This window comes from Rattus rattus, chromosome 6 (genome assembly GCF_011064425.1).
Source record: "Rattus rattus isolate New Zealand chromosome 6, Rrattus_CSIRO_v1, whole genome shotgun sequence".
Lineage (NCBI taxonomy): Eukaryota > Metazoa > Chordata > Mammalia > Rodentia > Muridae > Rattus > Rattus rattus.
Genome location: NC_046159.1, coordinates 136,293,811 through 136,317,955, shown reverse-complemented (window position 1 = coordinate 136,317,955; position 24,145 = coordinate 136,293,811). Strand labels below are relative to the sequence as shown.

Here is a 24,145-nt window from a genome sequence, read left to right as displayed (position 1 = left end):
GCTTTTTTTTTTTTTGATACAGATGTTCCAGCATAAGTAATCTTCTTTTCCTGTTAACAGTTAATATCCTTAAAAGGCAAAATAGAAAATATGATTTTATAAAAATGGCTACTAACAACTTGCCTTTATTCTTAAGATTTTTCAGATTCATATATAAAATATGTAAATAATGGCACTGAAGAGGATAACCTGTCAGGGAGCATCTGACAGCTGTAAACAGAGCAGGAACTGGAAGATACAAAGTTTCAGTACGTACGCTGCTCCACGGGGCCAGCATCTGCCCTCATCGCCTCCCTCTGCCTGGACAGCAACTCTCGCTCCTCTTCCATCCGGCGCTGGTCTGACTCCAGCTCTTGGAGTCTGTTGTTTGTACATAATAACTCTTGTTCAAGATGCTCTATTATATCGGTTTTTTCTTGAATTTGCCTTTCAAAGAGAGTTTTTTCATCTGAGTACCCATCAATGACACCTAGAAGACACAATGCAAGGAAATGGAGTTATTTCTAATTTAAATTCACTATCAGGTTTTAGGTTTTGAGGAAAGGTCTTACTATTACACCATAAGTTAGCCTTGAATATTACAATCCTCCTGCCTCAGCCTCTCAGTGTTCAGATAGGAGATATGTACAACTAAGCCAAGCTTATAATTAGATTTTAATAATAACAAGAAAAACATCCTGTAAGCAAAACTTTAAATCACGTCATCCTTTAAAAGCTTTGAATGAACTTTAAAAACCTGAAGCTGAACCTTCTGTCATTTGTACAATGTAGTCGTTTCTTAGTTACCTTGTGCATAAACATGAAATTTTCCTTAAACTGTCCAGTACTTCCCTCTACACTAAAGTACCACATCACACGTGTAACTTGGTTTTTCAAGCAGATATAAATAGATAGGCTCCTGGGATTCAAACGCGTGTGAACTGAATCATATTTTAACTCTATGAGAGAAGGCTAATATTTAAGCAATTCTAGAAGGCCAACACCCTTAACACCACAAGAGTAGAAGAGGGCTTCAGAGGCTTCAAGCCTACAATAACCATTTAATTATGACCTTAAACCATTCAGATTACAGCTTAAGTATCAGTTTTCTCATTTTAAAGGAATTTTCTGAGGCTCACCATCATCTACTTTTGAATCATGTAGAATTTTTAATGTTATCTCTAATTCTATAAAAGTCTTTTTAGGAGCTGGAGAGATGGCTCAGCGGTTAAGAGCACTGACTGCTCTTCCAGAGGTCCTGAGTTCAATTCCCAGCAACCACATGGTGGCTCACAACCATCTGTAATGAGATCTGATGCCCTCTTCTGGTGTGTCTGAAGACAGCTACAATGTACTCATATATTATAAATAAATAAAATCTTTATAAAAGTCTTTTTAGTGTGTGTAGAGAGTGTGTGTACATGCACGTGCACGCCGTATGCATGCACTCTTAAGTTTTTAAAAAGTCACCCAGGGAAGCTCTGAGGACAAGCTATAACTCTTCAATGGTCACTTTAAACCACACTGGTTTTTACTGACTGGTTGTGCACCGACATCTCTATTTTAAGACTGAAACATCTCCTGTCTCAGCGCCACAGGCACGATGCTTACTCTCCGCTTTATTTAGCTCGACAGCCAGCTGCTCTCTGGCCCTGGACTCCTCCTGAAGGCGCTCCCGCAGTTCTTCCAGGCAATGAAGCGATTCTGTTGCCTCTTGTTTTTGTCTAAATGACTCACGCATCAACTCTGTCTGTGTAACTTTCGCATGTTCAAGCTAAACCAGGAGGACAAGAGGACAAAAAGGAAGATAAGTGATGAGAATTCAGTGCCATTTCTCATAAACAAGCGAAAAACCAAGAAAGGATCCCATGTAAAGAATCTTTTAAGTTTCAGACGAACTTGCAGTGTATTAAGGTAGGATAAGTCACAGCAGATAACGCTCACTTGCTGGATACAGGATAAAGGATAAAGGCTAGTTTCATAAGTTATAGACCATGCTTCTTACTTTAAACCAGTGGACGTACATTCTATCCTACAAAGGTAGGGTACAGAGGTGCTGAAGGAAAGCCCTTACTGTATTCGCTACAGACTCAGGTAACTGTCACTAGGACAAACCTTCAGCATTTTGACTGACAGTACTGTGTGGTGCACTAATATATGACATCAAAAGCAAAATCACAGAGATGCAATAAATAAAATTATAACATATGTGCTTCTTAAACTCAAAGCTTTGAATTTCTGAAAGAATTTGTAAAAACTCTAAAGCTTCTGAAGGTATTTCACTTACTGAAAACCTTTGGACTACAGAAACATTAAAAATCTAGTAGCCTTGAAATGCCAGCAAAACAGACTTGGGCCACAGCTTCCAAGCAGGGGGTGGACAGGGCAGTGCTACTGAGTGAGCTGTGTGAAGTCACAGAGGCACGACCAGTCAGTCTTCTGTCACCTCCTCAGTATCTGTCCTGTCAGCATGAGTCTACAGCCTTCAAACACAAGTAGCTGCACGTGTCAGCGACAGGGGCACAGCAAGTCCTGGAAATCTGTTAAGTTTACATGTACTGTGTGCATCTCAAAGATACAACTACCAAGCTTTAAACTTCAAATATAAGCAATATACTGGTTTCTAGCATAGACATCAGTATCATGAAATACCTTAACATGTAATTATATACATTGATATAATTCTAAATGTATAGTTACAAATATAATATAAATACATAATCAGAAGTATAATCATATAATTAATATATCGATATAACAGTCAAAGAACAATCCTTGCTATTACTGCAGTGCTTCATGTGAGCAGTAGTTATGTAGGATGGAGACTTCCCATTCACCCAAGCTTACAGCCGCTCTGAATCAGTGGCTCTCAACTGAAGTGTCAATGCTGCAACCCTTTAGTTCCTCATGTGGTGCTGACCCCAACCACAAAATTGTTTTTGAGACTACTTTGTAACTGTAATCCACTGCTATGAATCATAAAGTAAATACACAGATACCTTTTTAATTTAGTTCAACCCCTATTCCCGAAAGTACTGAGCATTTCTGCATATGCGCATGCAAATCCCGCCAGTAAACTAAAAATGTGACCATAACCAAAAGAACTGTATTACTTTCCACATTTCATTTCATTACAGAAATTCAGCAGAGGATTTAAAACAAGATAATAAAACCCGGCTTTGCATGAGTGAGTTGCCAAACCTCTGCTTTTATCTCTCACTTCACAAGACTCGAGCTAGCTCGTCTGACAGTGTGTTTAAAGATTTGCAATTAAAACAACAACAGCAAGAATACAGCAAATACAGAGGCGTATGCCAGCAGCAAACCACTGAACTGAGAACAGGACCCCCGTTGAAGGAATCAGAGAAAGAACTGGAAGAGCTTGAAGGGGCTCGAGACCCCACATGTACAACAATGCCAAGCAACCAGAGCTTCCAGGACTAAGCCACTACCTAAAGACTATACATGGACTGACCCTGGACTCTGACCTCATAGGTAGCAATGAATATCCTAGTAAGAGCACCAGTGGAAGGGGGAAGCCCTGGGTCCTGCTAAGACTGAACCCCCAGTGAACGTGATTGTTGGGGGAGGGCGGCAATGGGGGAGGATGGGGAGGGGACACACACACAAAAAAAAAACAGCAGCAAAACAAAAAGTTCATCCAATCAAACAATAAAGCTTCCAGCCCCCCCCCCCCGTGAGAAGGGATCCTCTTCAAATCTTTGCCTAAATAATTTATACTTAAATTTCTCCCATCCGGGTAGGGCATGATTGATTCCTATGTGCAACAACATACACTATATGAACAAATCAAATTCAGAGCTTCCACTTCTCAGCAAACAGCGCTCAAGTGTGGGTAAACCACTAGTAAAGATTCTGTCACTTCAAAAATTGTTGGTGAGGCAGCAAAACTATTCTGAAAGCCACCTGGCATGTTAAATATTAGCTAGGATTTATAGTTGGAGCCATGCAAGTCATAAAAAGAATGCTGAATAGGATGTAGAGAATGTTCATAACTCATTTAAGGATCCTGTGAACCGGAAATAGGGAACATTTAACCTGAGCAGTGTTTACAGAATACACTTCACCTTAAGAGCTGAAAAGGTTATCTCCCTGTAGAATTATTGGGCTCATTAAAACAGAATGTAAGTCCCCACGGCTGTAAAACACTTATTTTAGAATACAAGCTCCCCTTCCCTTGTCTAGCGCTCCAGCCAATAGGGCATCTGATTACAAACATGTTCTAACTGGTTCCACACTTCACCAGACAGTTCTGAAGAGCACGATACCTACCCTCTCAAATCCATTCACTTCACTTTTAATTTTGGATCAGTCTTACACACAGACACAAGACCTCACAGACAGAAGGATGGAGTACTAAGCTGATTCCACCAGTTGACATCAAAAGCAGCTAAGCTGGAGTTTTAGGAGCACGTTGAGCCCCACCACACCTCAGGGTATGAGCAGTAGCACTTCACAATAGCAAAGCAAGGGCCGTCCCATCACCTCTGTACAGACACCCGCGCTCTCTTCTCACCTCAGCTCACTACAGTTCTGAGGTCCAATTGTATACTTACTGAGTAAGGAGGGGTAGGCAGTGAGACTTTAGAAATAAGCTTTACTATATGTCCGTTTCTTTTGTGAATGAAATGAAAAACAGAAGTGTTGATGATCACTGAGTTACTGTCATCCAAACGTTCAGAGAGAGGATAGGGATACGGCAGAGGCACTCGAGATTCAACTTCACAGACGTCTTCCTTCTGGGCTTCCAGCCACGGGCCACTGAGCTGGCTAGTGGCCAAGTAGGTCCTGTAAGAATCCATTCTCGATAAAGCTGCCAGGGTTCTCCGGCTGTCCCATCAGCTCTTCTCTTAACTACATCACAGAGTTCCTTTTAACTTATTCAGAGATCCTACACTGGCACAAAGTTTTCTTTTTAGTACTCGCGAGTAAAATGAACTCATATAAACTGAACAACAAAAGATACAAAAGTTCAGCTTAAAAACAAAACCCTCAGATTTCCAAAAAGTTCATCAAGTCAAAAAACACAAAAGCAACAAATAAATAAATAAATAATAAATGCAACAAGCAAAAAACAGTCCCAGTTAGAATAATTAAATCCTTGTCGAATGAAAGAACAAAATTATAAAGATCCAATTAGCCTAGCAATACAACTGCTCTCAGGATCCAATGTATCTGTGGTAATAAATAAGCCTTCTACGCAGATCTTGGCAGGCAAGGTCAGCTTGTAAATCTCCATGGCAGCACTCTTGAGCAACGCCGCTGAGACTTTCCCTTGCTCTTCAAGCCTCACTATTCAAAAGGAAAAGCAACTCTCAACTGAGCTATTCAAATAACCTCCGTGCTGAGCCCAAGGTCTCAGTCCCTGTCCCTGAGGAAAAGGCACAGGGTGTGGCTAAATGTCTGTGCCTATAGGTAAGCTGACAGGTGGATTGTGAGTACGCCCACACAAAAGCCTGCCTAACAGGATCCAAGTTCCACATGAGAGCTTTGAAAAGGGGTATTTAGACAAGTTTATAATGCTACGGAAGATAAGCGAGTGTTTTTCCAACCCATTAAAAAGTTACTTTAAGAATATAAAACAGAAAGTATGCTCATGCTCACATTGTTAATTCAAGTCTATCAAAAATCACTATTTCTGGAAAAAAAAAAAACCTGGTTGGTATTACCTTATAAATAAGACATTTAAGAAGTCACTGGCCTATAAGTGTTTGGTTATAACCCATATCTACAGTTCCTAGAATGTATGTTAAGGAATTTTTTTCTTTGTATTATATATAATACTGAGTGTTACACTATAGCAGCCTGTGAACCCTGACTAAGACGTTAAGTTGTAAATAACAGCCCAGCCTCTGGTAACTCCTGAAACTTAAGCAACAGTAAGTAAAACAGCCACTCAGAATTTTAAAAGATAATTAACTTAAAAATATTCTTGATAATTAGATTCTCAATTATGAAAGTTGCTTTGAATGAGGCAAATAGGAAAACTTACACTAAAGCAAGCAGGTAATACCATCAAAATTTTGTTTTATAGTCATAGTCTGTGCTGGTTTTCAAATTCTTCCTAATAAACCAGGAAGCAAGGCAGGAGAAGGGAAGAGGGAGGGAAAGAGAGAGACAGAGTGACAAGGAGGGATAGAGAGATTCATTTTCCATAGGAAGCCCAGAAACCTAATGGTGACGCCTGCGGTTAGGGAATAGTGATGAGAGGTCTTTATACGCTGGCTATTGGTTATTATAAATGCTTATACCATCAAGCTAGTCAGAGAAGATGTCTTATTACCTATGCAAGATGGCGGAGTAGTCCCATTACTGCTGTAGTTAATGTAATTTCACTTTTATCGGGTTTGTGTGTGCGTGTGTAGACCAGAGGCGCAAGTCAGGAATCATCCTGAATTACTCTTCCACTCTATTTAGAGGCAGGGTCTCGCCATCCAACTCAGAGCTTGTCAATGTAGCTTGTGTGGGTAGCCGGCTTGCTCGGACAGGTCCCCTATCTCTGTGTTCTGGGACTGCAGTTCCAGATGAGCCACCAGACCCACCCTGCACTTCTGTGAGTCCTCAGGATCTCAACTGTGACCCTCATACTTGTATGGGGAGTGCTTTAACCACTGAGCCACCTCCCTGACCCTGCATTTACTTTGCATTTGAAAAGTCTGAAACCAGAGAGGGCTTTGTTCTCTGCCGCATTTCCTGAGAGGGCCTCTCACTGAACCTGGCTGGAATGAAGTCAGTAAGCCCCAAATCTCTGTCTCCCCCACTCTCCCCAAGAACTGTGAGTACAGGAGACTGAGGCCATGCCTGGCTTTTCACATAATCACGAGATCCAACTCAGGCTTTCCTGCTTGGGCCCGAGAGCACTCTCATTTACTGAGCCATTCCCCTCTCTACTGGATCTTTAATGAAGGTTCATAAGATATAAATGTGCCCAGTGTAAAAATTCTTCCTTAAAATATTCTTTCCTTATTTTCTCTCTATATTAGTTTATTTATTCTGATAATCCAGTATTCTGTTTCTCTTATTTGAAGAAGGAACAAAACCATGAAGGTAAAAAATATTCTTCATACATAGTATAGTCAGGATAGAAATCAGCACACAGGTAAGAGAGAAGAGGAAGAATATATAATAGTTTAAAATGATTTAGCATGGGGAAAGATTCTTGATAACTGTGGTGGCCCTCATCTCATATACTTGAATGTTAAGTCAGCATGGAGTGAACTGTTTGGGAGAATTACAAAGACTGAGAGGTGTAGCCTTTTTGCAGGAAGTGTGTCACTGGAATTGGACTCTGAGGTTTCAGAAGTCTATGTCAGTCTCAGGCTCTCTCTCCCACTCTTTGCTTGTAGATCAGAATATAGCTCTCAGCTACTCGTCCAGCACCACAGTTCCTGATGCCACACTCCCTAACATGATCATAAAGGACTAAGCCTCTGAAGCTGTGAGCCCCCCATCAAAGGCTCTCTTTGCAGGTTGCCATGATCATGGTGTCGCTTCATAGCAACAGAACAGTGACTAAGACAATAGTGTGCACATGATGATTTACTCTACCAGTCCTGCTTCAGTAAGAAGACCCTCAGTGAAAACGGTTTAAAACATGCTCTATTGCTTTTGTCCATTTTTAGAAGCAGGCACACCTTGTTTCTTTCTTATATTAAAAAAAAAGTCTGTACAAACTATTTTTTTAATAACCTAGGGTACTGATTAAGGAAGAAGCCACACACAGAAGCCAGAGAGATGGCTCCATAGTTAAGAGCACCTGTTGCTCTTCCAGAGGACTCTCCAATTTGATTCCTAGCACTAAAATGGAAGCTCACAACCATATGTAACCCCAGTTGCCATGATAGCCTCTCCCAGACTCTGTGGGAACCAGCAAGCATGTGGTACATTGCCACTCAGGGTAAACTGCTTGCGTATAACCCTACCACTGACTGCAAGCTAGGTACCCACCACACCCCATTACTCCAATCTACCTTTGGCAAAGGGCCAAAGTGCTGGTTTTAAAAACTGAGAATCTCAATATCCAAAGATAAAAACAGTCTCTATGTCCTTAAGCAATGAATATGCAAACTGTTATATCTACATGATGCAATTTTTCACAAAAAGGAACAATATCAACAACAAAAACCCTATCGTTGCATACAACACAGAGGAATCAAGTCACAGGCACAGTTCAAGGCAACTGGAGGTAGACTTGAAATGGTACATAAATATGATTTCATTTATGACTCGCTTACAAACATGGCACCATAAGTAAGGAGCAGAAACCAGTGTTTGCAAAAGGCAGGGAGCGGGAGGCGGCTGACTGCAAAGGACAGAACGGGGCACAGTGGGGTCAAGTCGTTCTGAGACTTCAGTGTGGGCACATGCAACTCTCGACTGGAAGAGCTGTCCACACAGTTAATCTTCTCACACTTAAAGAACGTAATCACCGTAGGAAGATACAAAATGAAAAATACATTCACAAATTAGTCTAACAGGGATGGGGGAGGGCATATGAGATGACACCCTTAGCTGAGGACCTACTCACAGTTTATGGCTGCTAGGAGGGAAAGTCAGTTTTCTTTAAGGGTGTGGCCTCTGGTAAGATGACCATGTTCCAGTAGATAGACCCACACCCATGTGCATATGAACAGCACTAACTGAATTGTTTATTCGAGCGTGTGTGTGTGTGTGTGTGTGTGTGTGTGTCTGTGTGTGTGTCTGTGTGTCTATGTCTGTGTGTGTGTGTGTGTGTGTGTGTGTAGTACACAGAGTGCATGAGCAAGTAGTATAGAACAACAGCAGTACTTTTGCAGCCTTAGTGACTCCACACCTCGTAAACAATTAACAGCATTCTCTATGACCTAGTTTCTGCACCACTCCAACCCTTTCCCACACTTCCTTCCCACTTTGCCCCAGATATATTGGTCTCTTTGTCGGTCATACCACATGGCCCTCATACCTGCTCCTCTGTGGAACATTCCTTCCATGTACTTGTCTGATACCCTCGCTCATTTTATTACTTGATACACACGTTTGCCTCCATGCATTTCTGCACCACTAGTGTCGCAGGTTCCCAGCAGAGAGTACTGTGCAAGAGCAGCCCATGCTGCTGACCACCCTGCAGCCCTACTTCCTCAGCACCAAAGTCCTTCCTTCATGTTCTACTTCATATGACGTCTCAGCAGTATCTGACATAACGCCTTTTGATTTATTACTGGTGTTAATAAAGCCAGTAATAAGCCTGTGAAAGTGGGAAGTTTTCCATTTTGTTTGTATTGCATATCCAAAACTCAGAAGAGTAACTTATGAAGTAGGTGCTCAATGTACGGAAGTGACTCGTCTGCGGCGCCGAGCACCCAGCCACCCGGGTCGGTGCTGCTCCCTCCGCCAGGTTCAGACGTCATAAACAGAACCAGTGGCCTGCATTTCCCTTTCAGTGCAAGCAGAAAGACACCACACCAGTGTTGGTCTGTTCTATTTCAGAGTTTGTTTTAACAAGTGCAAGACAACAAGATCAAGGGGACCTACTCTACAATGGAGAGGAAAGGCGATGGGACAGAGAAGGGACAGCAGCTCCACATACTCTGCAGAGCTCACTTTGTGCCACTTCAAATGACTGTTGAAGACATCTGCCAGGTTCCAAGTAAGTTCCGTTACTACTGATGACATTCTCAAGTTGGAGGTTTCAAGTATCACCCACAGTTAGTGCAGTCGAACTAAGTTCAGTTGAAAAGAAAGCTGCAGAAAGCCTGTCTTCTCACTGCTTTAAAAGTAGAATTCACCTAAGAAAGACCTCAGTTCTAAATGAAGGCCTTACTTCAAAATGTTATGTGACAGACATTGGTAGAGTACCTGGGAATGAAGCAGCACACGGTGGCACTAGACCAACAGTGTCTAGGTCAGTGGGCGACATCACCCAGACGGCACTAACACCCAGGCTGCCTTCGAGCTTGGAGGCCTGGAGCAACCTGAGCTTGTGCAGCCCGATCACTAGGGCTACAGTGCTGCTGCCCTGGTGTCTCTGCCACAGAGTGAGGGCTGGACTCACAAGGCTGATCTCTGCAGGGGTATTTAAGATAAGACAGTGCAGCCACAGCGAAGCAACGTAGCTCCACCCTAGCATTTAACAAGCTGAGGATAATCCAGACTGTGCTGTGCCTAGGTTCTGCTTTACCTCACAACCCCATCTATTAAACATGACTGCTCTGAGCTGTGGACTTGGCCTAGGGAGTTGAATGCTTCAGGTAGAGTCACACACTTGGCTGATGACGGCACACAATTATGAGAAGCTTGGCTGTAGCTGTCTATTAAGGTCAGTAGCCTGTGAGTACTACTTACCACTTGTGAATTGTCTACTGCTTTCTACAGTGCTTGTCAAAAGACAAATATATATTACACTAACCAGACAGACTATACTTTACATTAATCTCATGCAAAATCTACAATAGGAGTGTCAGTCAAAAGATTCAAGTCAAAATATTTAAGAATGGTCAAGTAAAAAATGTATTAAGAGTTATGCTCTTGGAATGACAGGTGAGCAGGACACCAGAGCTGTGTCTAAGCAAAGATAGGGAAGAGAAGAGAAGGGGAAGCTTAACCAAAACCAAATTAGTATGAAAATACCACTATTAAATTTAAACATTAACATGGCAGCAATGAGCAAACTGAAGCAGCAAGACGACATGGCAATTCAGGGTAAAATCACATGCACGATGCCCACTGAATACAAGATGATTATCATCATATGCACCAAGCTTTGAGAGTGCTGAAAAGCAACCACTTTAACTTATGGATTAGTTCTGGTGACCCAGGGGAGGCCGTGAAGTGACACACGCATGAGCCCTCTAAAGGGAAACCCAAAACAGGACTTTAGCTCACTTGAAGAGTGAAAACATTAAAAATGTATGTGTAGAAAAAGTTTATTTTCTTAACTACAGAATTTCACATGACACAGCATTTAGGATGTCAATTCTTAAGTTAAAAGTCTCCTGAACTTTGACTAAAGATCAAATTCTTTGATCCCAAGTATAATTTAATGCCTTGTTAAATGAGTAATACAAATAAAGCTGGCTTTTATTGGTGCCATCTCCCTCTAGCTGTTTGGATGGTGATAAAAAAATATCACTCTGGGTTTCAATGTAACATGGGATCACCAATGTGATTTGTACCATTGTCCTGCAACTGGAAACATATAAATATTTAGGGGCCATTGCACCACCAGAGCCTAGCTATCCTACTACAGTGACCCCTGGATGTTCCAACATAGCTGAAGCACAAGAAAATGATATTACAGCCAATGCTAGGAAGATGGTAGAGGTCCTTACAGAGGAAATGAATAAATCTGTTAAAGAAGCCCCAGAAAAACACAAATAAACAATGGAAGGAAATGAATAAATCCCCAAGAAAGCCAGGGAAAAAAACAAACAAGTAAAGGAAATGAATAGAACTATTTAAGATACACACCACCACCATCAACAACAACATAATAACAACCATATGATAGGAATTAATAATCGTCGGTCATTGATATCTCACAGTATCAGTAGCCTCAATTCCCCAGTAAAAAGACAGGCTAACAGGATGGAGGTGAAAATAGGAGCCATCATTCTGCTATATACAACAAACACACTCCAACATCAAAGACAAATTTCCTCAGAGTAAAGGGTTGGAAAAAAGTTTTCCAAACAGAGGGAGGCAAGAAGCAAGCTGGTGTAGCCACTCTAGTATCTAACAAAATAGACTCACCCTAAATTAATTAAAAGAGACGAGGAAAGACACTTCATACACGTCAAAGGAAAAACCAGCAAGATGCCATGTACACTCTAAACATCTATACCCAAATACAAAGGCACCCATATTTGTAAAAGAAACATTATTAAAGCTTAAATGACACATTGAAACACATACATTAATAGTGGGGGACTTGAATACCCCACTATAAACAATGGACAAGTCATTTAGGAAAAAAAATAAACAGAAATAATAGAGCTAACAGATTTTATGACCCAAATGTACAGAACAGACATCTCCAGAACCTTTCACCCAAACAGAAAAGAACGTATCTTCTTCACAGCACCTCCAGAACTTTCTCCAAAATTACCACATACTCATTCGTAAAGCTAGTCTCAACAAATTCAAGATTGAAATAACCCCCTGCATCCTAACAGAGCACATGGATTAAAGCTAGACTTCAGTGACTAAAGCCTACAAACTCATGAAGACTAAACAACTCTCTGCTGAATGGCCATGGAAGCCAAGGAGAAAATAAGAATCAAAGGCTTTCTAGAATCCGATGAGTATGAATGTACAGAATTTACAGAACATTTCATATAGTGGTAGAGTTAAAGTGTCTTGGATGTAAAAACCTAACATACAATAGTCTAGATAACTGACTACTAAAGTGACCATGAGTTTTAGAACTGAAAGACTCCATTAACAGAACACATCACCCTTTATCAACTGAAAAGCACACTGGTGAGTGTCTGGTTAACAGATGACCGGCACTTACTTGTGTGCTCGTACACTTATGTCTCAGGACTGCACTCTCACAAGCATGTAAGCGCTTGACCTCTGAGATAGCTTCCTAGACCTTTGTTCACAGCTCTTTTTAAAGGTAGGGTCTCATTAGGCTGCCCAGGCCTGCCACTCAGAAGGAACCGCTGGCCTGCTTTGCTAGGCCCAACTTGAACACAGTCAATTATTAGAAGGAAGCATGGCAAATTTCCGTGGGAGTAGAGAGAATCATTAAGTCATCCATGACGGAGCAGAAAGTCTGCATTAACCTCTGCAGACACTACTACAAGATGAGAGGTTACCTGACTGCTGGTCTCACTTATGGCTTCAAGGAGTTTTTCAACGGCTGCTTGTAGTCGAGAGCTGATGTTCAGCATAAGTTCTTCATTTTCAGGATCTATTACAGGCCCAGCAAAGCCACTCCTCACGAGCCGCTGTGACAGCTCTGCCCCTTCCTCGGTGACTTTCGACCAAACGCTGTCATGTGTTGCTATGGCACTTCCAGGGTAAGAGGGTACGGACTCATCCATAGCTAGAACAGCAGCAGGTGAAAGGCATAAATCAATCATTTAAAGTCCCAACATTGAGCAACTGGAGACTTCAAGTCAAACTAAAACTTGAATCATTACAATTTCAAGGTCTTTAAATAACAGCTTCTTAACAGAGAGAATATGCAATGCAAGAGTATTCAACAGAAAGACAGACAGACTACTAAAGGGTGGTGCTTGCTAATAAGAGTGCAGAAACTAACACTTGGGTTACTCCGAATCTTTTCATTGATGGAAATGTTATTTTGGGGGGCAGGAAATCAACTCTGAGCTTTATTGTGCATACCCTGTACTGAGCCACACTCATGGTCTAATGGAACACAAGACCACAAATAGTGTCAGGCAGTGTTCAGAACACGATGAGGACGTTCCCAGTGTAATAAGGCGAACATGGAAACAACGATGACAAGGGTGTAGGGGAACTGAGGAGATCAAGTCTTGCCTCAGGAACACATGAGTGTCACCATACTCATGTGTGGTAGGGAGAGGTTAGAGACAGGAGGGCCTGGGGGCGTGCTGGACGGCCAGGCTAGTCGGAATGGTGAAGCTACAGGTCCAGTGAGAGACCTCGTCTCCAGGAATAAGGTGGAGAGTGGCTGAGGAAGACTCTTGATTTGGATTCCTGGCTTCCGTAGGCACATGCATTACTGAGCACACATCTTCCCCCACCATCGCCCCACATCCCGGCGTTCCTGCAGTGGAGTACTCCGGGTGCACTGGAGAGGAGGGCTCGAGTTTATACTTAGGCTCTTGGGCCCATTCAGAAGTGACTGATTTCACTGGATTTCGTGGCACATCGACATGCACTAAGATGATTTCGTTATGTGCTAAGTTTGCAGTGGTATGCCGGGGGAAAAGTGTAGACTATTCTATTCTTCACATATATAATATTCTCCTTACTTTTATGTAAAGATCAGTACGCTTACCCAGGCAGATCAACCTCACTCCCCATAAAGCAGTGGTTCTCGACCTTCATAATACTACAGACCGTTATTAGTTCCCATGTTATGGTGACCCCCAACCATAAGATTATTTTCATTGCTTCTCCATAGCTGTAATTTTGCCACTATTACTACTCATACTGTACATATCTGATATGCAGAATATCTGGTATGTGACCCCTGTGAAAGGTTCTCCCAAAGGCGTTATAACCCACAGGTTAAGAACCGCTGCTCTAAAGCTAAGGCAAGAGTACTTAGCATGACACCTAATACCACACTCGCCCAGGACAGCATGCTAGAGTCGTAAATTCAGATGCAGCTTTTCTAACCATCCCTACTCATAACCCCGACTGAACAAGATTATTGCTGGCAGAATATGAAAGTGTGTTCTAGGGCACTACTTTAAACATCTGCAGTTTTCTTTAAATGACTGTGCATATATATGACTGTTTGCTTGCATTTTATGTATATGTACCATGTGTGTGCCTATATAAAGTTGAGCATTGTGTAGATGCTAGGAACCAAAGCTGGGTCCTCTGTAGGAACAGCATGAGCTCTAACCGCCACACGATCTCTCCAGGCCTCAAATATTTGTTAGTTTCCATAACCTTATATAATTCCAGTCATTGGCATAGCACCTAATACAATTTTTAATTTGCATTTTATTCTTCACATTTGAAAAAAAGCATAACTACTCTACCGGTCTTTCTTTATATTATACCATGTATTTAAAAGCAAATGCCATGACAGTGTGACACTTAGTACTTCAAAAGTGTTATAATTCAAGATGATCTTGGGATTCAAACCACTGTATAAAGCATTCCAAATGGTATAGCATAATACGTATTGGAGCATTTGCTAAATCAAATGATGCAGTCTAGGAAACAGATGAGAGTTTTGCAGAAGCTTTGGGAGGAAGAGCTATTACTTGTTGTTTAGGAAACAAAAACACTCTCTGTGGTATCTTTATCTGAGGAACTGAACTCATTCTAGCGGCAAATTTGTTTTTCGTGGGTTTGAAGAATATGATAAATCTGAGGTAAAGAGATCAGTCCGATAGGGTGGAAACACTAGCAAAACTGTACGGAGAAATACAGGGGAAGCAGGGAGACTTTAAAAAGAGGTAACCGGAACGCACACTGGATCTAAATTGTTAACTGTCCTAGATTTTGTTGGAACTTTGGGGGTTTTGCTAAAGATTGGAAAAGGTTAATCATATTTTAAAGACAAAGATAATAGCAAATCTATGCACCAGAGGCAAATTTTAAGAATACATAAAAACGAACAGACTGGTTAGAAGTCTGAACAATTACGCAGTGAGGCGTGATGAACTGTTACGTGGCAAGGACGAAGAAACGAAAGATGAGGGGAAAGGACACAAGTTGGACACAACTAAATGCAAAGGTAAAAGGGCAAGGCAGGCAGAGAACTGTGCGACCAGGCTGGGCGTCAGGTGATTCTTACTGAGAGCACTCATGAAGGAAAAAGGCCACCAGACCAGGACACAGTGTGGGCACAGAAATTACTCGAGTACAAACAGGATGTGTACACCCGTAGACCATGTTATTAAGTTTGGGTTTGTAACTTTTAAGTCTTTTTATTTATTAATGTGAGAGTTGAAATACTTGAAGTGTATACATTTGTTGTAAAGACAGCATTTAATGCAAAGGAAAGGGAGTCTCTCATACATATATATATATATCATATGCTAACAAAAAAATTCATTTTAAAAAGGCATAAACAAAGTGTTTTAAAAGGATAAACTTCAGTTTTTCCCTGGATGAATGGGCCACCTCTGAGAACACAGCGTGGATTAACAGCTTAGTGTTCTCTGAGCACAGTAACGTTACTGTGGGAACAGAACCAAGGCTGGTAAGAATACCTGAATTAGTCAACTCTCTTCCAGTGTGCTGACCTTTACTCTGGAGAGCAAAGCTGCGAACAACCAACACTTAAAAAAAAAACCAGAACAAAACCTTAATCAGTATGAAGACTGCAGCATGACTGTGTCCAGAGGGGCAATGATGAGAAGATGACTGAGGACACTGGACACACATGGGAGCAAAGCCCAGGCACGGGTTGAGAGGACAGGTAGAACAAAGCCCAGTACAAAAGTCACGGCATGCCAGTGCTTCTGCAAGTCAGAACAGCAGGTACCAAAGTATCTGCAACACGCCTGAGAGCTTCTGCTCCTTGGTTTGGTTTTAGTTTTAGGCAGGGTCTCCTCTCTGTAACAGTCCAGGCATAAGGGAGACCTTGCCTAAATTCTCGTGTCTGGGCCACATACTGAGTTCAAGGCTGGTCTGGTACAAAAAGCAAAACCATCTCCAAACAAACAAAGAAGGAAGGAGGGAGATGGATGTGTGAGTCATTGAATGTCCTCAACGCCAAGGAGTATCTGGAAAGAGCCGGTGCCTCCTCAGTATCAGTGAGCTACGACTGATCTAGAGCACGGTGCTGTACCGGAAGGAAGCTGTGGCAGGCAGGCGGTCATCCCTGGCTTCCCGCAGAGAGGGGGCCTTGCTCTAAGACATCTCAGGGCCAAAGGAAGCTTATAACACAGTCCTGGAAGCCATTTTGTCAGGTGATAGACCACTCCCTCAGACTCAAATGAGTCCATACTAGCTTACTCCTGGCTTTTGGCTTCATAACCAGATTATTCTCACAAGGAAGCAAATATTAATAAACCAATTACTTATTGCTTCAAGTGTTAGCAAGTCCATGCCTGTTTAAAAGCTAAACAAGTTCAGACTTGAAGACTAAAAACAGGCCCCATGTGTGGCTACAGAAAAGCCATCTATAAAACTGAAGAGTAAAAGTCGCTCTGTGATCAGACTTAATGGTTGTCATATCAAACGAGACATCAATGCTTCCATCCAGAGATATGAAGAAATGCCAGGCTGAATTCTAATAATACTAATGATAATTCTAATACTAGTAATGTAAAGCAAGAATGTTATTGGGGCTTATGACAAATTCAACATTTTGGAGTCATAAATTGTTTTAATTCAATATATACTTAAAGTGACAACTGGATGTGAGTGTTCCTTAGTAATACTGATGGTCATATGAAAATATCAGCAAGAGGAACAACACTGCTAATCATAAAAACATAAAATGTTAACTGAGAGCACACACAGTGACGCTAATGCTAGTAAAATGATCTCTGAAACACCATACTGGTCTGTGGACCTGACTTCCCTCTCATACTGTAGGATTATTCTTTTAGAACTGGCTACCAGTTAAATAATATTGTAAGGACTTATTTAAGACATTTGTTAAAGCAAAATGTCGGTTATGTTTTGATCTTGCTTAAAGGGAACGCTGTGCTTCCTGTTGTCAGTAAGCTGAATTAGCACAGAGCAGCAGCACAGGCAAAGTTCAGTAAGTTTCTGGACACTCCAGATGTGCTGCACAACTCAGCCACGACACTTGGCAATAAAGAAATGACTGCTGGGTGTTTTTAAAACAGATACAAACACACTCCTCCTACACCAACAAATTTAAACGTAATTTAAAAGAGAAGAAAGAAGCTTATGGATCAGATGTCCTTTCAGGTCCACATCCTCAAAGTCAATCAACACCAGCACAGTCTTCTGTGCTGAGTGAAACTGTCAATTTTTCTCTCTGTAACTTCCAACACACTGCTTGGGAAGTGAGCTTGCTGCTGCTCGCTGAGCACTGTAGTCTCTATGACAACTGCGTACTGGAGTCTCTATGACAACTGCGTACTGGAGTCTCTATGACAACTGCGTACTGGAGTCTCTATGACAACTGTGTACTGGAGTCTCTATGACAACTGCGTACTGGAGTCTCTATGACAACTGTGTACTGGAGTCTCTATGACAACTGCGTACTGGAGTCTCTATGACAACTGCGTACTGGAGTCTCTATGACAACTGTGTACTGGAGTCTCTATGACAACTGAGTACTGTAGTATCTATGACAACATGGACATGGAGAGTTTGTAGTTTACAAGCTGTTTCTTCAGGGTGCTTCTGACTGTCAAAGTCAACACATTATCAGCTTTACTAGAAGAGCAGTAAAACTCCTGCCTACATGGTTAAATAAATCCAGTTCGTTGTTTTTATTTTTGTTGATCAAACATTTTCACAGGCTTTACATATGATGTTCCTCTCTACACATTAGGAGCCGCACTCAGTAAATATCCTCTGTCTACAGCTTGTGCAGGAAGAGAACTGATCTGAGTCAGTCAACCAAGTGTGAAGACTAAATTTGAAAGAAAGCTTAAAAATCGTTATTATTTCACTTCTATTTTACTAAAAGCAATTATCTTTAAACTCAATTGAGGTATTTTTAAGTCAATTTTATTTAAAATTTTAAACCAAGTTTTCTTTTGAGGTGAGAATACACTGCTAGCCAACCTGCAATGAAGCAAACCATCTGTGATTGGCTGCTTTCTTCTCATTTCTCCACAGGGAGCTTAGCAAACTCAGTGCTCTCCAAAGTTACGAAGCAGCACACTGGAAGAACTGCCTCTAGTCAGAGCGAGGGTGACTAGGATGACTAGTCAGTGAGGACGCAAGGAAACTAGATGTAACCTTCTAGTCCACGATTTCAGACCCCAGCAGCAAGGTGATGGCAAGAAGCCCAAAGAAGAAGCGAAGGAAAGCCAAAACTTAGTCCAAAGTGCAGACAAGACATATTCTGCTAGAGTTCACACTTTTCAAAAAGCAAAAAGGACCTACCAAAGAGTATCCCAAAGATAAAACAACCCAGTTTTACAGAGACTCGTTTTAACCTTTCCGAGTGGTGCTAGAGCCCTAAAATCTCTTCATTTTAACCTTTCTTTAGTTTACACGTGGATGTGAGTCCTGAGTAGGGACTTGGAATTATTCTTTATCAGAGGACAAGGAAAAGAGGCAGGGCAGGCAGTAACCCTGGGCAGATATGAGGACAGCCCTGAGGCACAACTATTTGCAAATGCTATACAATAATGGTGGTTGAGAAAAGCAGGTTTAAGATCTTTGTATGTGACAGTCCATTGATATGTGTGACACTGTGTATGGCAGTCCAAAAACATTCAGTATTTTCCCTTGTGTACATTTCTGTATCTTGGGGGTGCCTCGAGCTGAGCCTATGTTGAAGATGTGGGTTATCCTGAGTGCCTCGAGCTGAGCCTATGTTGAAGATGTGCATGATTTCAAAGCATACAGAACTGTTACCTCTTGCACACTCCTCTTGTACACAAACTGTGGCGGAGGCCTCTGTTTCTGATCTCCAAAGCAGGCTGGTAGCTGGCTGACTTTTACTAGATCGGTCCAGAATCCCAAGAACATGACGGCCAATTGTTTCTTCAGCAGCTGACGTTGTCTTGACAACATCTAACAGGACCTTCAGAAGTCTATTATTAGCTTTCTTGAGAGCGTACCTGTACAGAGAAAGAATCATTTGTTAAAATGTCTAATTAAAAACTAAACAAAGCACACTGCCATTATGTCATTCTGCTTTATGGACCCAGGTGGTGCACTTCTAATCCCAGCATTCAGGAGGCAGAGGCAGGCAGGGGGGGAGGCAGGCAAAGTTGGAAGCCAGCTTGGTCTTCAGAGCGAGTTCCAGAACAGCCAAGGCTACACAGAGAAACCTGTCTCAAAAAGCCAAAATGAAGAAGAGGAGGAGGAGGAGGAGAAAGGGAAGGAGAAGGGGAAGGGGAGGAAGAAAAAAGAAAAAGAATGCTTTATAACGGGAAAAAAATTGATCCTATTAAAATAATCTATAATCATACCACAATGAAGTGCCTCTAGGTTTTTCCTAATTTTAAACTCTATTATAATAAAGCACTTGTGCTCTTCTAACAGCTCTACACATATAGCTTACAATTTTTTAAGCATGCATTTTATTGACCCAAAAGAAATCAAGTCACTAAGGTTCTAGTTAATGATTAAATTAAAAATTTATATTAATGGGGTTGGGGATTTAGCTCAGTGGTAGAGCGCTTGCTTAACAAGCACAAGGCCCAGAGTTCGGTCCCAAGCTCAGAAAAAAAAAAAAAAAAAAAAAAAGAAAAAAATTATATTAAAAACAATGTTTTAGTGTGATAAGATCCAAGCATATGTAAGTACTAAGTTGGTGATATTTTTACAGTTACTCATACACATACTCTGTATTTTATCCTTTCATGTGTCAAACAACTTACTTTAAAGTATGATTCTAAAAGCGCACAATAAAAATGTGGTACTATTTTACGACTTCTAACAACTACTGCAATACTGAAATTTAAACAGATGACATAGGCACAGTTCTGTCTTCAAAGACCAACGGTGACATTTCAGTCCAAAACACCAAAGCCAGTGTCACGGGCCTTTACTATTTTTTTTATTTACCTTAGAGACAAAACTAGACCCAGTTTCATATATTACACTCATCTCATCTCAATTACAGAAAGAAAATTTTCAATTCAACAGAAATAAATTATGTCTTTTTAAAAAGATGAGAGTCTTTTTTAAAAGATAAGAGTCTTTTTCCTCACTTGCTTATTGATTTACTCTAAATGAGGTGATCGGTTAACTCGCCTCTGAAATGTCTTGGCATTCAGACATTATCATTGGAATTAGGATAGATTTATAAGTTTATTTTTATCTATGTGCATAGCTATGTGCCCGTGAGTTTGTGTGTGCCACATATGTGCAGGAGCTCTCCGGAAGATGGCAGTGGACCCCGTGGGACCACAGTTACAGGCTGCAATGGTTTTCTAATGGCGGGTTCTGGGAACTGAACCCAGGTCCTTTGCAACAGTATTGTGTACTCTTGACCACTGAGTCATCTCTGCCGGCCCAGTCATTAAAGCTGTCATTGCCTAGATTTCCTTCGACCTTCTAGCTTACTTGTAAATATACACATTTTTAAAACAAGAAAAAAATGAGGATTGTCCCAGATCAAGTGTTTTCATGTTTATTTTTACTGTAACAGGCACCCTTTAAAACTGCATCAAAAATATATTTTCATAAATGGTGATTAAGATTCTTTCATTAATCTTAATTGCTTAATTCACCAGATGAAGTATGTCAGCAAACTTTATACTTGATAAACATAGACAAAGGGCAGACTTCTGTGCTGGAGGTTCCTTGGCTCAGGAGAGCTTTATCTCTCAACCTTACACTGGAGAAGGATATTTCCAAAACCCAAGATAACAGCTGTCTGCTTCCCAGGCACGTGACCTACCTATTTTAGGATGAGGTAATAAATGGAGTTGTTTTCCTTTAGTAGCTGCCAAGCAGAGACAGGCTTCTATTTTTGTATCCAGATCAAGTTATCAACTTACATATTAAAAATAAGACCAAATAACAGAAGTAAAGGGCTTTATTTTCTTAAGATTTGTTCAAGTGTAAAATCCCGTAATTAAAATAATATTAAATTATTTTTACTTTAAAAAACTGATTAAACTCATATAATGGCTTAAAACAAGGATAAATTTTATCAACTATAAAAACTTCACCATAAAAAAATTCTAAAAACTAAATACATGATTTATAAAATATACCAAATAGTGAAATTTTTAGCTTATAATGTTTATTTTATATAAACAAACAAATGAATTTAAAAAATGAACTGGTTTATTTTCTATTGCCATGATAGGTCTAATGTTCATACACTGACTTTCTTGATGGAGTTCCATACTGACTGTGTTTCACACTGATGATCCACGAAAGAAGTGAAAATCTTAGGGGCCAAATTCCTTCTTGCAAGCTGAGGAAGGAGATTAGGAGGACACAGAGGGGTGACAGTCACAGTCACCCTTAGTAGATACTAGTTCTAATTTTAAATCAAAGAAATTATTTTCATTTGAACAAAATAAAATTTAAAACTCTGTGCCTTTCTAAATGGCCTTTAAGTTAACGTAGGCTATCACTCTCATAATGTTAAACATTTTCATATTAATCATTGTGATATCAAAGTAAGGAATAGTACTGTTGCCATTGGGTGTTTAATTTACTCCTCTATAAACTTGAACATGGATTAAAAATTCTTACGTGTTATACAGCAAATGCAAAAGAAAACCTAAATGTAAAATAACGATAGTATCATATTGTTTTCTCAAAACATCTAATACTAAATGAATGCCCTAAAGTTAATGACAAAACAAGACATAAAGACAAAACTCACTATAGAAATGATTTTAGAATATAAAAATAGCATTATGAAAAGTAAAGTTAATTAAGAAAAGTCCAATATTCAATAACAACTAAAGAGTTAAGATCAATATCTAATATAACTGAAATGCATGCTAAAGATTTTTAAAAATTAGTCTAATTAATGATAAAAAAAATTGTCAATCCTTCCTATACTGTGACCTATACGGACAGATTTTATACATAGTACAACTTTTAAGACAAAGTACAAATGTACAAGATAAGGCTCTGACAACATTCACTGAATTGAAAGCAGCATTTTAACCCTGTGCTGAACAGGTAGACACTTTATACCTTTCATTGGACAGGTTTATATCGAGAGGTATGTCTTCAGGTTTTCTCTCCAGTGTCTTGTCTTTTAATGTCTGCTCCTCAACTTCTTGATTGTCACTTCCATCCTGTGTAAGTTGGTGCAAAGGCAGGGAGGACAAGACAAAGAGAAAACCCGTCATCTTAGAAACGGCAAGTCACACGGCTATAGTGGTAAGGGATGAAACAGAAACCTCTGAGCATGGTGTAGACACTGCTTGAAATAATGTTTAACTCCCTGTTATCGAGAGATTAGCATTATCAAGAAAAGATAAAACATTCTGATGCACGGTTGAAAAACGTGGAATGGGTTCAAAGGAATGCATGCTGAATACGGTGACAGTAAAGTCTGTTAGGCTGTTGCACGGTGGAGCAACAGTTGTTGTTACTGCAACGCCAGAATCAAATTACCAGCAGAACACATGGCATTTCTCCTCCGCCTACCGTCCATGGGAGCAATCCCAAACACATTCCGCGCAGTGCCTATGAAAACGTTATCACACACCGACAAGAAAGACAAACAGATCTACTGCATTGCTGAGCCACTGCTCCTGGGTGAGCCAAAGTCCACACTACCTGTGTTTGCGTACTGCTGTGCTGCAGCTCACAACACAGCTCCTTTCTTCCAGCTAGAGACAGCCGCTTTAGTGCTTCCAGCTCCTCTAACAGAACCCTTTCTCTCTCTGAGACCACGTGCTCAGTATCTATGGAGGATCTCTAAATAAGAAGAAAGGTCATGAGAGAATACTGTTGGCGATAGGAGAAGAAATCAGAAACATTCCGCAGATTTCTTTTAACCCCTTGAGGCCATGAGCCGGTTTTCAAACTGTGATTCAGATCCCATTACAAGGGGTTAAAAGGCATATATAAAATTCAATGCAAAATTTGAAACTTTAGAAAAAGTTAATTAAATGTATAAAATTCAGCGATTTGTACAGTTTAATTAGTACTTTTATGTCAAATTTGCATTGAAAATTCAGAAGTCTGAATTCACAAAATACAATGAAGAAAAGCAAAATTGAATTCTGCAATGATCCCTATTTTATGCTCCAACCCCAAATTTGCCATTATTTTATATCTGAAGGAATCCAAGTCAAGAATTCTCTATTTTTCCTTTTAGTTTTCAAAATTTAGAGTTTTCATGTGAGCTTTTCTGCAATGATTTTGTGGGTATATATTATATAGCAACCGGTAAGACTATAGCTCCCAAATACCAAAGGAAAAATAAATTTAGTTGAGAAAGGTTTAAGAATGTTATATAAATTTGCATTTTTCAAATCAATGAAAAGAAACATGCCATCCCAGATTTCCAACTGTGATTCACAAGGTGATTAAAGAGAGTGGGAGTGAACCTGTGAGCTGCGAGTTGATGGACTAATAGAGGTGAACCTGCCTAAAGGCTGAGAGAACTGTACGTGCCGGCACTGCAGCACAGGAGCACAGGGCGCTCTATGCTGAGGAGTGCCTCTGCAGAGCATTCTCTGCTACTGCATATGTCAGTGCAGTGATTCCCATTTTACTCTCCAATCCAGAAGGAAAGCTACATACTTGACGTCATGACGATGAACACTATGAATCTGGGTCCAGTGTGCCCTCAGGTTCTAAAACTGCAGATGGCGTGTCTCTAATGGTAATATCTGTAACCATTTATAGATCCAGCGAAATAAATTTTAAGTTTTAAAAAAGGTTACAAAGTTACACA

At 40.5% G+C, this 24,145-nt stretch overlaps 1 protein-coding gene across 1 annotated transcript in view; it reads right to left on the bottom strand.

Moving 5' to 3' along the window:
• Akap9 (A-kinase anchoring protein 9) overlaps positions 1 to 24,145 on the bottom strand; it is a 134,581-nt gene that overhangs the window by 52,053 nt on the left and 58,383 nt on the right. The window contains exons 18-23 of the mRNA XM_032907010.1: positions 23,020 to 23,160; positions 22,429 to 22,532; positions 19,171 to 19,376; positions 12,798 to 13,027; positions 1,591 to 1,753; positions 257 to 469 (exon numbers count right to left, since the gene is read on the bottom strand). Coding sequence (XP_032762901.1) covers positions 257 to 469; positions 1,591 to 1,753; positions 12,798 to 13,027; positions 19,171 to 19,376; positions 22,429 to 22,532; positions 23,020 to 23,160 — 1,057 coding nt within the window. The remainder of the gene's footprint in view (positions 1 to 256; positions 470 to 1,590; positions 1,754 to 12,797; positions 13,028 to 19,170; positions 19,377 to 22,428; positions 22,533 to 23,019; positions 23,161 to 24,145) is intronic.